The sequence below is a fragment of the Trichechus manatus genome, unplaced genomic scaffold (genome assembly GCF_000243295.1).
Source record: "Trichechus manatus latirostris isolate Lorelei unplaced genomic scaffold, TriManLat1.0 scaffold00045, whole genome shotgun sequence".
NCBI lineage: Eukaryota > Metazoa > Chordata > Mammalia > Sirenia > Trichechidae > Trichechus > Trichechus manatus.
This window is the reverse complement of record NW_004443981.1, coordinates 10199099-10216761: the sequence shown is the minus strand read 5'-3', so window position 1 is coordinate 10216761 and position 17663 is coordinate 10199099. Positions and strand designations below refer to the sequence as shown.

Below are 17663 nucleotides of genomic sequence, written 5' to 3'. Positions count from 1 at the left end.
ACACACACACACACACACACACACACACACACACACGACGTTGGCCCAGCCACCACAAGAGGCCAGAGGAGAGCCATTGCCGCCCCAGGGCCTCCCAGAAGTGTTAATAGAGACCCATGCCCTGCTCAGACTTGCTGGACGTCTCCTGGCTTCATTGGCTGCACCAGACTTCTCGTAACTTCTGGTAGGCCCTTATGCCCACCATACTCCCTGCACATGCTGCACTGAATGTGGTGTTCCTGCTCCTCCTTCCCCCCGCTCCTCCACTGCATCCTGTAGATCTCCACCTACTCGCTGCTTCCCCAGGGGACCCTCGGCAGCTCCACATCCTCTTCTTCATGGCACTGGGGACATTGTGATATCTGTCTCCTACTAGATAGCAGCAAGCCCCAGGGAGTTGGGCAGTCGTTTGTCTTCCTCCCACTGCATCCCAGCTGCACACCCTGTGCATGATGCCCTCATGTTTATTAGGTGCCCAGCAAATGTTTGTTGAAAGAAGGAGGAGTGAAGGAGCTGGCCAGGTGGAAGGCAGGGAGTGGGAAGGAGGCCTTCCGGGAAGGGAGGGAGCTGTAGTCTGAGAAAAGCCAGAGCATCAAGTTAGAAGAAAAGGTTCAGTGTGGCCATGCTAGAGTTCAGGGTAGGCAGGAGGGTACTGGGTGTGATGGGGGTGGTGAGGAGAGCTCAGGGAAGAGGCTGGAGATACCTGCAGAGAACAGGCTGAGCAGGGCCTCAGACACTGTGGGTAGGCTTTAAACTTGAGAACTATGGGATTTGAAGGCTCTAAGTAGGGAAATCTTTACGCAGTTTTAAAAAGCAAAGGTGTCCAAACCGTGATCTTTTCAATCCCCTCGTGTATGGGAAAGCTGGACAGTGGAAAGGGAAGATGGAAGAAGAATTGATGCGTTCAGACCGTGGTGCCGGTGAAGAACATTGGCTGTACTGTGGACTGCAAGAAGAACAAACAGATCAGTCTTAGAAGAAATACAACCAGTATGTTCATTAGAAGCGAGGATGGTGAGACTTCAGCTTACTTACTTTGGACGCATCATCGGGGAAGACCAATTGCTAGAAAACGACATCATGTTTGGTAAACTAGGTCAGTGAAAAAGAGGGAAATCATCCATGAGATGGATGGACACAATACCCCCAACAATGGTCTCAAACATACCAACAATCGTGAAGATGGCACAGGACCAGGCAATGTTTTCTTCTGTTATACATAAGGCTCCATGAGTCAAAGCTTACTCGATGACAACTAACAACAAATAGGGAAGAAACAGCTTTGTGTTGTAGAAGACTTTTTCTGGTGGAAGTGTGGAGCATGGGCTGGACGGGGCTTCACTGGGATAGGCCAGTGGGGAGACCACTGAGTTGGGGGGGTGGGCGCAAAGGCAGCTTGGAGGGAGATGGAGAAGGTGGAAAAAGCGTGACACAGGGATCGTCAGCTGTGGCCGGGACGTAAGGAGGCGTGCAGTGGTTAGATTGCTGCTCAGCCCACAGCTCCCCTGTGCTCTGGTTGACCAAGTAAAGGGTCCACAACACGTGGAGCAGGTCTGGGCTCAAGTCCCTGCAGGAGGACTTGTTTACTGTGTGACCTTGGGCATGCCCCTCAACCTCTTGAGTTCTGCCCTTCTTACCTGTAAAGCTTCACAGATAAGATTACTAAGATGGGGCAGTGGCTCGTTCTGTAAAGCCACCTGCACAGGGCCTGACACATCAGTGCTCACAGACAATTCCTTGTGGAATCTGGGGCCAGAGAATAATGAGAGCAGAGCTTCTTGTTTGCTTCTAGAACTAATGGTGTATGTCTCCGTGCCCAAATGGCTCCTATAAAACAGACCAAATTGTCTAACAGTATTATGGTTACCAAGTTATAGTCACAGAAAAGTAAGCCTTATAGTATAAGGTGTTTTCAGTCACCTCATATGCATGTGAAAGTTGGACGATGATTAAGGAAGACCAAAGAAGGATTGCCGCCTTTGAATTGTGGTGTTGGAGAAGAATATTGAATATATCATGGACTGCCAAAAGAACAAACAGATCTGTCTTGGAAGAAGTACAACCAAAATGCTCCTTAGAAGCAAGGATGGCGAGACTACGCCTCACATACTTTGGACATGTTATCAGGAGGGATCAGTCCCTGGAGAAGGACATCATGCTTGGTAAAGTAGAGGGTCAGCAAAAAAGAGGAAGACTCTCAACAAAATGGATTGACACTGCAACAGTGGGCTTAAGCGTAACAACAATTGTGAGGATGGCGCGGGATCGGACAGTGTTTCGTTCTGTTGTACATGGGGTTGCTGTGAGTCAGAACTGACTCGATGGCATCTAACAGCAACATAGTATAAGTACTTAGAGAACCACTGTTTTCTAATTATAAACATGTACCTCTAAACTGCTTTCCTCTTACGAAATCATAAAACAATGCAGCCATAAGGACCTAGAGTGGTTTAGCTATACTGACTGGGTTCCCATTTGGGGAGCTATAAACCACATCCTGTATCTGCTAAAAATTAAAAATCATACACATCAGATAGCTAATTTTGAAACAAGATTTTTTTTGTTTACCAAGCAGAGTGTGGCTTTGCAAAACATCCCGTGCTGCAGGCGTAACCCTAGTACACAGAGCCCCGGGTCAGCTGGGCTTGGCTTCCCTGGCCCCGGATGGAGACCTGGCTGTTGGTGGCCAGCCGAGTTTTCAGAGTGGTCAGCGTCGCTGTGTCCTGAAGTGTACCTGCAGGGCTTGAGGCTCCGCTGAGTTGTTTCCTGCTTTGGCCCGGGCTGCTCTTAGCTAAGCTCTCCATCTCAACTGAGCAGGGAGAGCATGTTCTATAGGTGGCAGTTGCCCCTCCCAGCAACCTGGCCATCTCTTCCTGTAAAGATTGCAGCCAAGAAAACCGTGTGGGGCAGTTCTGCTCTGTCACATGGGGTCGTTATGAGTTGAAAATCAACTCAGACGGCACCTAGCAACCCAAGGAAGTGGCAGGCATAGGGACTCACCCCCGCCCTCCTGACTTCAAGGCGGCCCTTGCCACATACGCACGCACGCACGCACGCACGGAGCTGCCCTCTCGCTGGTTCTCCCCAGCAGGTGATAAAAACACGTCCCTGTGCATGTGAGTGCATGTGAGTGGCTGTGCCGTGAGCCTCTCCTGAGTTGTACTTGCTAAGTGCTTGTGTCATCAGGGATGGAAGTCATCTGGAGACTGCTTGAAACCTGACCACTTGGGTGAGCATGTAGACTCCACGAGGAAGGGACCAGTGGAAGGTAGAAAATGCAGGCTGACCAGAGCTGACCTTTTGAAGATGGGGGTCGGGGGAACATCATCTGCTTTGTTGGTTCAGTTTATCATGCCTGACGGAGCTGACTTTTGTTTGGGTTTTTACATACATGCTCTCACCCATTACAGTAAATCTTTTGAATCCGATTTCTGGGTGCCCATCACAGGCCTTCTCTGTTCTCAGCCTGTGTCTAGAACAGCGTTAGTTCAGGGAGTCTCCCCATTTAAACGATATCTCTTTTTAAAAAAGAGGTATTGATTGTTACTGCTAATTTGGATGAAAGCAGTATGTTCTTGTTGTAGCAATCTTGAAAAATACAGAAAAGTTGTAGAAAGGTAAACACCCATAGTCACACCACCTCGTGATGATGACAACTATTGATATTTTGGGAGGTTTTTTTTTTTTTAGGGTTTTTTTTTTTCCTACCTATAGGGACATTTCGATTTCCTTTTATGCGACTGTGATCATACTATTTCTGAAAAATTATGCACTACCTTTTCCACTTATATTTGCATTTTATAAATTTGTAAATGTCTTTGATGGGTGTGTTGTAGTCCACTGAGTGTGTGGAGCAATTCCTTTGACGGTAGGCAGTTACCGATATTGTAGAATCAAAAATAAAAATGTGATGCTCGCTTGTGGCTATTACATTCCTAGAATAGATTCCCAGAAATAAGATTACCTAGAGAAAGAATCTTGATCCATACTGCCAAATTATCTTCCAGAAGGATAAGAACAATTTATAGTCTTGTTGACAAGATTATATCGTACCTTTACCAGTATTATCATTCTTTAAAAAATTATTGTTGATCTTATGTTGTTGCATTTTTAGGTGTCAAGTGGGTTCCGACTCATAGTGACCCTATGTACAATAGAACGAAACACTGCCCCGTCCTGCACTGTCCTCACAATTGTTGTTATGCTTGATCCCAGTGTTGCAGCCACTGTGTCATTCCATCTCGTGGAGGGTCTTCCTCTTTTTTGCTGACCCTCTACGTTACCAAGCATGATGTCCTTCTCCAGGGACTGATCCCTCCTGATAACATGTCCAAAGTGAGACAAAGTCTCGCCATCCTCGCTTCTAAGGAGCATTCTGGTTGTCCTTCCAAGACAGATTTGTTCATTCTTTTGGTAGTCCATAGGTGAAAAAAGAATTTTCCTATACTCACTAACCAATTGTTATAATTGTTTGTGAACTCTTTTCACTTACACTGAGGTCTTGGTGTTTTTTCTAATCAATATAGTAAAGTTACTTGCTCTTTATAGCATTTTTAGTTCCTTTTGCTTGTTTTTTATATGATCAGTATCCCTTAGGGATTTTGTCTAGTTTTTCTTTTCTTCCTCAATGTCCTTTACTCTCCCGGTGGCATAGTCATTAAAGTGCTCGGCTGCTAATCAAAAGGTCAGCGATTCGAACCCACCTGCCGCTCCATGGGAGAAAGATGTGGCAGTCTGCTTCCATAAAGATTTACAGCCTTGGAGACCCTATGGGGTAGTTCTGCTCTGTCCTGTAGGGTCACATGAGTCGGAATTGACTCCATGGCAGTGGGTGGGTTACAGTCCTGCAGGTAAGTACCTTCTGTCCAGTGTTTTTAAATGTCCTTCTCTAGCACAAGAATTGGAGCTTGGTGGTACAGTGGTTAGGAACTCAGCTGTTAACCAAAAAATCGGCAGGTCAAATCCACCAGCCACTTCTTGGAAACCATATGGGGCAGTTCTACTCTGTCTTATAGGGTCGCAATAGGTCTGATTCGACTGGACGGCAACGGGTTTTTTTTTTTTTTTTTAGCGCAAGAATTAACATTCACTTCTCCTTCTACAAGCTGTGGGAATTTTGGAGTGTGATTTTGATTTGTTTTTTATTTAGCTTTTTAACCCGTCTAGGATTTTATTTTGATGTGAGATAAAGACTTAGGATGGTGCAAACGTTTAAGCACTTGGCTGCTAACTGCAAGGTTGGCAGGTCAGGTCCACTCAGAGGCACTTAGGAAGAAGGGCTCTGGGGATCTGCTTCTGACAGCTCCAACCATTGAAAACCCTGTGGGGCGCGTTCTACTCTGACACACGTGAAGTTGCCAGGAGTCGGGATAGACTTGGCACCTGGTTTTTTGAAGGTTTTCTTTTGTGTAAGATAAAGTCTTAAATTGAATTTTGCCCACATATAGTTAACCAATTGTCTGTCCCAGTTATTTGAATAACTAGTTCTTCCTATTCCCGTTGATTTGAGATTCATTCTTTACATATTGTTACATTCATATAAACATATTGCCTGGTTTCCAGGCTGTCATCTGTTCTGTTGTGCCCGTATCACACTGTCATTAATTAATGTTGCTTTTTAGTCAGTAAGACTCACCTTTCGCATTAGAAGTGCCCTAGCTCCTCTTAGAAACCCTGATGGTGCAGTGGTTAAGAGCTATGGCTGCTAACCAAAAGATCGGCAGTTTGAATCCACCAGCCACTCCTTGGAAACCGTATGGAGCAGTTCTACTCTGTCCTGTACGGTTGCTATGAGTTGAAATCGACTGGACGGAAATGGGTTTGGTTTTTTTAGCTCCTCTTGCTTTTTATTTTTCCAGGTGAACTTTAGAAGTGTTTTGTCAATAACCAGAAAAATAAAGAGATCCACTGGAATTTTTATTGGAATTGCTTTCAACCTGTAAATCAATTTGAATTAACATCAGCATGTTTACAGTATTTATGCTTCCGTTTCAGAAACACACCTTATCTTTATTCAGGTCTCTCTTTCTTTTCTTTCTTCTATCTATCTGTCTGCCTCCATTTTAGAATATGTTTTATGGGTAATTTCCTGATCACAGCCTTGAACTTCTTTAAAGAACTACTTTATATACATAAGATTTCAAAAGGACATGGGAAAATTACAAATAAAGGTGAGATCCTTTGATCTAAGATCATTAAGAAAAATACATCAAAAAGTGTCTTCCCTTTGACTTCTCATCTGTATATTTTAAAGAAAACTTCTAGGAGTGTCCCCCTGATTTCTGTGTTCTAGCTCATCAGCACAATTTCAGGGTAGGCATATTTCCACATTTCACGTTAAATATTAAGTTAGTTGAGGGCAGATCTCTTATTTTTAAAAGTGTATCTGCTATAAGCATCTGCCTCGTGGAATCCCCACCAAGCCACCTGAATACCTTGTTCCTAACCGTGTTCACAGACTAGGTTCATCTGGCAGACTCACCTTGGCTGATGTGGCAGTCGTAGGTGGGGCCACCCTTTTGGAGAAAGCAGAGGGTCACCAGAGAAGGCCCTGTGGCAAGTGGCAGAGCCGGAAATCCACACTCTGATTTTGCTGGCTTCACAGCAGTGCCTTTCTTTAACCATCTCCGCTATGGAGAGGTCGGGCTGGCAGGTGTGCACAGCAGTGTACTCAGGTGGCATGAGTGGTTCACCTGGCGCTCACTCCTGGCTGCGTTTATAAATAATCTCACGGGCCAGATGTGGATTCCAGCAGTGTGTCTGCTCGGGGGAGCCCACTTGGCTTGTTTTTATTTATTTCTAGTGGCTGTTTATACACCGGTTGCTCCTTGGAAACCCTATGAGGCGTTTCTCCTCTGTCCTGTAGGGTCGCTATGAGTTGGAATCAACTCGATGGCAACGGGTTTGGTTTTTGCTTTTTGTTTATACACACAAGGGGCCCTGGTGGCACAACCATCAAGCACTTAGCTGCTAACCAAAAGATCAGGGTTTCGAATCCACGCAGCAGCTCCACGGGTGAAAGACCTGGCGATTCGCTCCGGTAAAGATTACAGCCTGGGAAACCCTATGGGGCAGTTCTGCTCTGTCACATGGGGTCGCTGAGTCAGAACTCAATGGCACACCTAACAACAGCAATTGATACACATGGTTCGAACGCTGTTCTTATAGTGACCCACTGCCATCAAGTCGATTCCGACTCACAGACAGAGCAAAGCTGCCCTGTAGGGTTTCCAAAGAGCAGCTGGTGGATTCGAACCGTGGACCTTTTGGTTAGTAGCCGTAGCTCTTAACCACTACACCACCAGGGTTTCCTCTTGTAGTGAGGGAAGATTCAATGAGGCAAGTATGGGAGAACTCGTTCATTGAAATGAATGGAGTGCTCGGCCCCTTGTTTAGGTGTTTCTCACTATTATTAATTATGTTTCCGAATTAAAGGGCTCTGTGTTCTTGTTCACACGTAGGGTGAATGGGTGTGTGAGAAATTATAAACAAAGGAGACTTGCTTTCTTGTTTCCGTGAAGAAGTAAGGGATTTTTTTTGGCTCTGCCCACCAAAGAGATTTTTCTTATAGTTTGTTTTCATTTAGAACTTGTAATAAACTTTCCTTTTGTAGGGAGTCATCATTTGTTTTTTCAAACCTTAATAAACCTGTTGCCATCGAGTCAGTTCCGACTCATAGCGACCCTGTAGGACAGGGTAGAACTGCCCCATAGGGTTTCCAAGGAGTGGCTGGTGGATTCGGACTGCGGACCTTTTGGTTAGCAGCCAAGGTCTTAACCACTGTGCCACCAGAGCTCCTTAAACCTTAATAAGGTACCCTAATTTAGAAAAGATGCCTTTCTCCTTGAAACAGCTTTTTACATTAACTTTTTTGATGATAGGAAATTAAGATCTGAATAATGCCTTTTAATGGTAGTCTCATAAAAATAAGTGAAATGTACTTTTTAATTTTAAAATTTAAAGTTTAAACAAAATACCAAAAACTTAAAGTATCTAATATGTTGACATCTTTATGATAAAAAAAAAAAATGCTGCATTTCATTGTATGCTTTTTTAAATTCCCAAGCCAGGTGGTATAAGTAACTTAATTTGTAGTGCTTTCTAAACTACTGAATATAAAGAAACTTCCATTTTCCATATAAATGTTTTAAAACTTAATTTGTTCAAGAAGAAAATTAGAGGTCTTGAGAAAATTCAGTGTTTGGGGATGATAAGTTCATAGCTTGGTAGCAGGGGAGGTGACCAGAAGTCTAAACTCATGAGTTGGAATTGTGTAGTATTTGAATGTCGTTTACATTAAACAGCTGAGTTGCTAAAATGCTGAATGGAATGTGTGTATGAAAGTAATTAGAAATAAGAAATAGAAGGTGGCCAGGTGGGTATAAAAAGCCGTTGAATTTGGGGTACAAGGTAAAGAAATGCTAAAATCTCAAGTTCACGTACACATTCACACACGCACTTTATTTTCTCCAGGGGGGTGGCATGGGGGGACGGCTGCTTTCTCTCAGAACCCTGTGTTTACAGTCTGGCCGGGGAGGTGGCTCCAGTCCTGTCCCCTGAGGGAGGGGGTCTTTGCCTAAAAGTTCCGGAGACGCAGAGCCTGCCGCGCGGAGCCGGGGCCGCCCCGGTGCTCACTGACAGCCTCGCAGAGCGCCCTCTGTGTTCACAGTCTTCAGTGTCATTTGAAGTTGCAGCTGCCGGCCAATCGGCGCGGCCTGTGCCGCTGACATCACTCCCGGCCAGTTCCCTCCAGCTGCAGAGAGCTCCAGTTTGCCTTTTTTTTTAAACTAAAATGGAGGCTGGTTTCTTGCCTTAAGGAGTACACTGCCCTGCCTGCTGGAGTCTAGATGTTGACATGTAACAAGGCTGGCAGCAGGATGGTGGTGGACGCGGCCAACTCCAACGGGCCCTTCCAGCCCGTGGCCCTGCTACACATCCGAGGTAAGTTCTCGTGGCCCCGGCATCGGAGCCTCCCTGGCTGGTTAATAAATGGCTATTGTGCTGCCGAGAAGAAAAGCAGGAAGTCCTGGCTCGCAGGACCCATTCCGTTTTGCTGCAGACCCAGGCGGTGCGATTGGGTGTGTCGGTGCAGGCTGGCATTTTACGAACTCCTGGCCGAATTTGAGAAGGGAGCGTGGCCTTGCAGGCATCGTTCAAAGCTGGTTTTTCTGCTTTCAGCTCGCTCCCATCCCCCTTTCGGAGCTGTGCTGATGTCAGAGGATGTGAAGTCACTGCCCGGGGAAGGCATTGGGTGGGGTGCGGGGAGGCGGGCGCAGAGTGTCTGCTACATGGATGTGGCTGAAGACCGCACAGGTTCCCCCCGCACACATCTCGGAATTCCAGGGGATGCTCCCAATTTATGAGAAAAGAGCTCCCTTGGAAAGGGTTGTTTTCATTCTTGCCGTGGAGCCTAATGGAGAAACGTGCTTATGTTTGTGGAGAGATTGAAATTCATTGTGGGTCATCATTTCAGAAATGTTAGCGTTTTCTCTGAGCATGAGGGAATATTTTGCATTTAAGTAGGCTCTTGCATTGCCACGTGACGTCAGAATTGAAAATGGCAACAAGTTTTCAATGTGTGCATAGATCACTTTTAAATAATGTCAGTTTACATTTTAGAGTTTACATATTTTGTGTTCAAAACGTAGCTTAGGACACAATTACTAGAGTAATTAATAGACATTAATTAACGGACATACGCTGTCAAGGTAATAGTATACTTGTTTTTAGTTGGTATTTTAAATTTTTGTTCTGTAAATATTTTGTTCATAATTGGGTGACGTGGAAAGTGGATGTTCAGCTTCATCAAATCCCTTTAAAATGTATGCTCCCCCAGCTGTGCCCTAACCAAGCTGCCTTAGCTGTCAGATTCTCCTGCAAGTCCCCAGGTGAAGGAAGGGTGGGGGAAAGGTTTCTGGTTGACTAACAGCCTGTGTGACTAAAATGCCAGATATGTGCCTTCAGATCCTAGGGTGTACCCAGGGAAGGTGAAAGAAAGCACATCAACACCCAGTCTGCCGGAATAAAACAGGTGCTGTTCTCTCTGTAGACCCTCTTTCATGAAGCTGGTGGAAGTCAGCATCCTGTAGGCAGGCCTGGCTATGAATGGGCTTGTAGCGCACCCAGGAAAGAGCAGGTGTTGACTACAGGTGGCATTGAGGTGCTTCAGGCACAGGAATCAACGAGGGAGAAGAAAATGTCACTGCATTTGGGTTTCAGTCAGTCCCTAACACTGACTAACGAGCTAGCAGTGAGAGTTTTATTTCAGTTAAGATGTATATTTTTATGCTTTTGAGGTATCTTCTTATAAGCGACAGATTTTTGGGGGTAGGTGAGTTTTCTTATTTTATTAAACAGTTAATATACTAGTCATCTTTTAAAACTATGGATGTATTCTGAAATAGAATCATTTGATTTTATATCTTAAACCACGTTGTTTTTTTTTAGATCCTGAGACCTTATTATGGTCAGTCTGGATTTTTGCTGTTGGTTGGGTGATTGGTTGTTTGCGATAGAATTGTGGAGGAAAAGGCAGTGAAGTGTAGTAACCTGAAAGAGACTTGAGATTTTAAGAACAGGCCACCTTTAGGGGCCTCAGACTAACATCTTCTAATCCAAACAGTGGGGGTGGCTTCTGATTTCAGAGCTTTAAGAAAGCTTTATATAGTCATAACGACTTTTTAGAGCAAGGCTATTAATCTAAGGTTAGCAAACTTTGTTTTATTTATTGTGCTTTTATTTAATTCTTAGTCAATGTAACATTCAGTTAGCAGCTACTAAGTGCCAAGTGCTGAGGATCATTAAGAATGACTGAGATACAGCCCCCGCCCCAAGGAGTTTATGGGTGGGTGGCGGAGACCTGCCCTGGGAGCCTGGGACCAGAGGGATGCGGGAGAGAGCAGGGAATGACCTGATGCCCTGGGAGGAGAGGGCTGGGCTGCTGGGCTCTGCTCAGCACTCCGGGTGATGGCGCCCACGGGGACTGTGTCAGGAGGAGGGGCCCTGCGCACAGAGGTTAAATAACCTGTCCGGGAGTGAAGTGGTGGAGCCAGAATCTAAACCCAGACTTTTGTTTAGGATCTTTTTTTAAAAACTCATTTAAAATAGAAATTTTGGCTGTTTGTAGAAGAGTGTGCCGCAGGATTATAATCGTTTGTCACAGTGTCCTGCCAGCGTCTCTTCCAGTGGCCTCTTTCTATGACAGCGTTGCTTTCAGGGCTCATTTATTCATTCGGTTCACAAATACTTACCGAGTCCATTCCACACGCCAGGCAGAGTCCTACTGCGGCTGTAAGCAGAGGGACGGCCTGCCTTTCCGAATTTACAGTCCACTGGGGGAGGCAGCGAAGGAAACAAGCAAGCAGCCCTGATGGTGCAGTGGTTAAAGCACTTGGCTGCTAACCGAGAGGTCAGCGGTTCAAACCCACCAGCCACTCCATGGGAGAAAGCTGTGGCAGTCTGCTCCTGTAAAGATGCCAGCCTTGGAAACCCAATGGGGCAGTTCTACTCTGTGCTGTAGATCACTAGGAGCCAGAATGGACTCGACAGCATTGGGTTTGGTTTGTTTTTGAGGGGAGGAGGTTTGGTGGGCGACAGCAAAGTAAACAAATAGGTAACTATGATAATTAATTAGGCTGATTAGTGTTCCCGATGTTTCCCATGATGAGTGTTCCCAACCACGACAGTTATTTTCTGTTAGTTAATCTGGAGTTTGAGGTGAATATGGCAGGTTAGCATATCCTATAAAGTTGAGGTCGAAGGTCCACATGTCTGGAACTGGGTTTTTCTGTTTGTGAAAGGAGAGCCGGTCACCTGGAACCCACTGGCTGTGAATTTAGTGCCACGACTTAAGTCCTGTGCCCCCAGCACTGCCCAGGACAGCTGCCTGCGCGCTAGGTGTGTTCTGTTGGTGCGGTCCACCTTGGTAGCCACTGAGGAATGGAATTGTAAATTTTGCTTCATTTTAATTACCTTAAATAGACACATGTGGGTAGTGGCTACTGTATTGGACAGTGACATTCTAGACCGGGGTTGGCAAACTTTTTCTGTAAACAGTTGGATAGTAAATATTTTTGGCTTTGTGGGCGAAAGCAGCCATAGACAATATGTAAAGATTAGGCATGACTGTTCCAATAAAGCTTTATCTACAAAAACAGGAGACAGATCAGATTTGGCCAGTGGGCCATAGTTTGCCAACTCCTGTTCTAGACCATTCTGTGAACCTTTGATTACCTGCTAAGAATAATGAAACATGCTCCAGGTAGGCCTTCAGCCATAGTGCATCCCTCCTCTTGTGCGCAAGCGTTGGTCTGCCGTGAACTGTGAGTGTGGGTTCAAGGCCGTGAGCGCCGAGCCAGAAGATGTTCATGGCAGAGAGAGGAAGAGAGCAGTCTTGATTCTTTTCCGGCTGGCTTTTACCCTGGGCCTCAGGGAAGTTGTTAACTGCTCTTCTTGTTCCAGTCTTCAGTAAACTACCCCTGTTGATGAGTCTTTCTTTGACAGAAGTAGCTATGGCCTGGTAGGGTGAGAAAGCAAATTGTTCTTTTTATGTAAACCCATTTTTCCTAGGAAGTGGAGGTCTAATTATGGAAAAGCTTGTTTTCTCACAAGTGCTTCTTGTGGCACTAACTCGTTGAAAGTCTTCACCTTTTCAGTAAAATTTAGAGAAAAACGTGCAAGAGGCAAGTGTAGGAGTCAAGCCCCTGGCTTTTATCCATGTTCCGCTGTGTCTCATCACCTTGGACAGTATTAATAATGATAATAGTTGTCCACACTGCAAGTGGATTACTAAATTGGGAAGACTCCTGCAAATGGAATGAAGTACCTAGTGTTCTCTTCAGTCCCAGAAATTAGGAAGGAAAAATATTTCAGTGATGACCAAAAATAATAAATCCTTTAAAGGCTCAAACCAGGCTTAGGATTCTTTCTCTCTGAATATTACCTCAACTCAAGGGTTTTACTTCAGGAACCTCCAGATGTTGTGTCATTGCAGCTCTCTGTGAAGTGACCTTGTAGAAACAGTACCTTCAGCCTTTGCTGTGGTGACCCTGTATGGAAGTTGTTTGCTCTGTGTTCCTGGCCTGCGTGGGGAAGGTAACCAGAGGAACACAGCTCTCTGGGGAGGACGTGTGTTTGTGTGTCTGAACAATTTTTGTTAATTAGTCTTCCCTTGAACGGGGTGTAATCGGCTCTCTGCTTGGGAGGTTTCTGATCACGACTTCTCTTTTGCAGCAAAAGCTGAACACCTAGAATGTTTTCATCAAAATGTTTTAATTGTGTGGAGGAGAACTGAGAGAAAAAGAAGTAATGTTATTAGTCAAGAAAACGGTGTGCGTTCTTTTTTTTGGTGAAAGTGTACACAGCAAAATAGCTTCCCAGTCAACAACTTCTACACATATTGTTCAGTGACATTGGTTACATTCTTTTTTTCCCCCTACTATTGCACAGGGTTTGTTTGTTTTTACAGAAATAGAATAACTATAACAACAACGACACTAATCTACCACGGCTGATGTGGTCAGTGCCCCGTCCATATTTCCTGGGACCTGGGCATCATTTTTTGTTGTTGTTGCTGTAGGTATGCGCCCCCCCCCCCTTTTTCTAATTATTGTATTTTAGGTGAAAGTTTATAGTGCAAATTAGTTTCTCATTCAAAACTGTATACACAAATCATTTTGTGACATTGGTTGCAGTGCCCACAATGTGTGAGCACTCTCCCCCTCTCCCTTTGCACCCCCGGTTCCCCGTGTCTATTCACCCAGTTTTCCTGCCCCTTCCTGCCATCTGTCTTTGCTTTTGGGCAGGTGTTGCCCATTAGGTCTCCTATACTCGATTGAACTGAGGAGCACGTTCTTTCCGTGTGTAATTGTTTGTTTTTTAGCCCTGTCTAATCTTTGGCTGGAAGGTGGATTTCAGGAGTGGCTTCAGTTCTGAGTTAGCAGGGTGTCCGGGGACCATAGTCTCAGGGGTTCCTCCAGTGTCTGTCTGGATGTGCATTTTTAAACCTAGGAAAGGGATGACAGAAACTCAAAAGACAGAGGGGTCTTAGGGACATCTACTTCTCACCCTACTTCTGATGCCATGTGTCACGTATAATCGCAAGGTTTGTGTGGGTTTTCATCCCACAGCCCTTTGCAAATTGTAGCATGCTTTTATGAACGCTGATTCATTTGCTTCTCCCAGCCCTCCTACCTGTGGGGTGAGCAGGCAGAGGTGGACCTCCGCCACTCACCCATGAGGTCTGATCCTGGTCATTTTGCCCCCTGTGCACCACCATGCCCTCTGGTGATGCTGCGGTGGGAGCCCATGGGCCAGGCTGAGGCCACACTGCCCCTGGGTATCTCTTCTCTCACTTACTCCTTCTAGCACTGTGAGGCATTATATCCTGGTTTTTTTCTGGAAGAGGAAGAGAAGCCCCTTGCCCAAGGCCACAGAGCTGATGAGAAAAGAAGCAAGAACGGGGGCCCCAGTCAGTCTGACAGCAGAGCCTGCGCCCCCGGTCTGAGTGTTGTGGGGTGGCTGTAAAGCTGATTGCTGCTGTTTTCTGTAGAGTGTTAATACATTCGAGTGTGGGGAGTTCAGAACTCACCTCAGGTTTAAGTGGGAGCTTGTGAAGGGTCTGCATGTTTACTTTCTTGGTGTGTGTGGAGGATAGCTAACAATTGCCTTCCTTGCTTCCCCGTTTCTCTACCACATGTGCCAGGTATTCGTTGTTCCCTGAAGTTTCTTATCTGCTTCCAAAACCCTGAGCATCCTGAGGGCAGTCATGTTCAACGTGGTATCTCTCATGGCATCGAGCTTCCTCTCTGGAGTGTGAGCTCGGGGTCGGTGTGGGGTGATGGGGACTAGAAAGCCAGCTCTCTCAGTGGCCACGCAGATGGCAGTGCCGGGTGGCTGTCTTAGCTAGTTACTTATCGGTCAGGTCCTAGCTGTCAAGCGCACGAGAACCTGTATGTGGTCGCAGAATGAGAAAACGGAACGCAGGGAACCCTCCGCCCTGCGGGTCTTTTCCCTGTCAGATTGGAAATTTCACCCCACAGACATGGGGAACTTTAAAGAATGTGGTAAATCAGTTCTGTCACTAATGTTGTTGCTGTTGATGTTAACTGCTGTCAAGTCAGCCCCCAACTCATGGCAACCCCACACACAGCGAGATTGGACCGTTTGTGATCCATAGGTTTTTCATTGGCTGATTTTTGGAAGTAGATCACCAGGCCTTTCTTCCTAGTGCATCTTAGTCTGAAAATTCTGCTGAAACCTGTTCAGCATCATAACAGCATGCAGGCCTCCACTGACAGACGGGTTCGGGCTGCTCATGAGGTACATTGGTGGGAACTGAACATGGGTCTCCTGCATGGAAGGTGAGAAATGACCACTGCCCCCATAATATACTTGAAGTAAAAGTCTTTTAGTCTTGGCAAGCCCAGGGCTAAAGTGCATCAGACAAACTATTACTACAGCAAGTAGCAGTCTGATCTTGTTATAGACACTGGAACTACTCATAAATCAAAACCTTTCTAGTTTTTAAAAGAGACGAAAGAGATGTAACCATCAAATACAGTGAGTGACTCCACATCAGATCCTTGGTCTTAGAAAACAAAACAAAACCTAGAAAAGACATTCTTGGGGCAGTTGGGGAAGTTAAGGACAGAATGGTATTGGGTGCTACGGGATTATTGCTGGTTTTCTTAGGTGCAGTAAAGGTGTGATGATGTAGTTGGAATCGACGGCAGTGAGTTTCGGTCCTTGTCCTTAGCGAGTGCAGACTACTGTAAGTAGGGGAGAAGTATCATGACCCTCTGCAGCTTACTTCACATGATAGAGAAGAGGACGACTATAAAGCAGATATGCTGAAACATGAACAGGTAGCTGTTGAATCTCGGGAAGTAGGTACATAGATACTCATCGTCTATGTCAATTTAAACTGTTTCATAATATTGGAGGGAATTATCTTTAAAATGTTCTGGTTTAGAAAGAATGTGCAAAGGAAATGTAATTAACTTGGAAATTTTTTCCTAAAGAATGAGAAATGGTCTTTTACGTTTGAGTTTTGGCTTTTCCTGTCTTTTCAGTTTATTACATTGTTGACAAATTGGTGGTCGTCAGTGGAGTAATCAGACGGCGGGCTGGGCTGTCCAGGGTTGGGTGCCAGTGGGACCCTGCAGCTGGTGCCCTGGCTCCTGGTGGCCCTGGGCTCAGTGCTGACCGCCTCCTGGCTGGGGGGTCCTCTGCCGACCAGCCTAGCGCGAGAACACGCGGTGGCTGCGCAGACCGGTTTTTAGCTGCTCCATCTCACCAAATGGTGCTTTTGGGGTGTATACCTTTTTGACGTTAATTGGCATTTTTGTTGGTCTTTTAAAGTGTAATAGCCTTTAAGGCACACTCTAAAATAAAACCAAGGTTACCCCTCTGAACTTGAGAGGCAAGGTGTTCAGTGGTTATGGACAGGACTCTGGGGATCCCCACCCTGCCGCTGGCTCTCCAACCATCTCGGGAAGCTACTCACTCCATGCCTGGAAGTGGGATTTCAAATGGGAATTAAATAGGAATAATAATACAGCCCACCTCTTCGGGTATTATGAGAGTTAAATGAGTGAATACATATAAAATGGTGCCTGGAGTGTCGTAAGACTCAGCGTAGTGGTCGCTGTGGTTGTCATGCCTTTCTCGGTCATATACGATACCTCAGAGCCCAGCGTCTAACCCGTGGGTTGTTTTATTTTTCCACAGCTGTATTGCCCACGTTAGTTCATCTCAAAGCTCATCTCTCTATCTGTCTACCTGTCATCTGTCTGTCTGTCTATCTATTTCCCCCCACCCCCTAGCCCACCTACCAAGCCTTTTCGTCTCTGGCAGTTAGCTTTGCATTTTACCACTTGGAGCAGATTAGGGTCATCAGTAATCCTGAAGTTTGTACTGTGTGCTGCATGTAGATCGTGTGTGAAATCGCCTAATGAGATGATCCCAAGCACGCTCTCCAAGAGTCTCTGCTCAGGTGAACTTACTGCTCGCCACTCAGTCTCCCCTTCCAGCCTCATGGGTCTCATCTGGTAAGTCTACAGTAAAATAAGAGATTTTAAGGAGCAGAGTTTTAATATAAAAGTCATGAGGATTTTTATTTTAGAAGTTAGAGATATCATCTGTGATTAGTCCCAAAAAGGTAAGTTCACATGCCTGTAGCCCACTAGTTGTTTTTAAATGCAGATGTTGCTTTCTGATGCTTTAGCTATTTGATGACCTAGGTTTAATGTCTTAATGCCAAATCCCATTACATTAAACTCCTCCAAATTCCTTCTTTGTGCTGGGATTTTTTTTTTAATTGTACTTTAGATGAAGGTTTATGGAACAAATAGTTTCTCATTAAACAGTACACATATTGTTTTATGACAATGGCTAGCAACCCCATGACATGTCAACACTGTCCCTTCTCAATCTTGGGTTCCCTGTTACCCTCCTGCCTTCTAGTCCTTGTCCCTGAGCTGTTGTGCCCCATTACTCTCGTTTTGTTTTATGGGGCTGTCTAATCTTTGACTGAAGGGTGAACCTCGGGAGTGACTTCATTACTGAGCTAAAAGGGTGTCTGGAGGCCATAGTTTCAGGGTTTCTCCAGTCTCTGTCAGGCCAGTAAGTCTGGTCTTTTTTTGTGAGTTAGAATTTTGTTCTAC

The 17663-nt window shown here is 45.4% G+C and overlaps 1 protein-coding gene across 6 annotated transcripts in view; it reads left to right on the top strand.

Annotated features, from left to right (window-relative positions):
- The window catches only part of PPP2R5C (protein phosphatase 2 regulatory subunit B'gamma), a 172439-nt gene that overhangs the window by 63679 nt on the left and 91097 nt on the right, over window positions 1-17663 (top strand). For 2 of the 6 annotated variants that reach the window (XM_004376719.2, XM_023731783.1), the window contains exon 1: window positions 8776-8940. The exons of 3 other annotated variants lie outside the window; for them this stretch is intronic. In XM_004376719.2, coding sequence (XP_004376776.1) covers window positions 8847-8940 — 94 coding nt within the window. In that variant the 5' untranslated portion in view covers window positions 8776-8846. Of the gene's footprint in view, window positions 1-3110; window positions 3230-8775; window positions 8941-17663 lie in introns of those variants that run through there. One more of the 6 variants, XM_023731784.1, reaches the window with a different exon arrangement.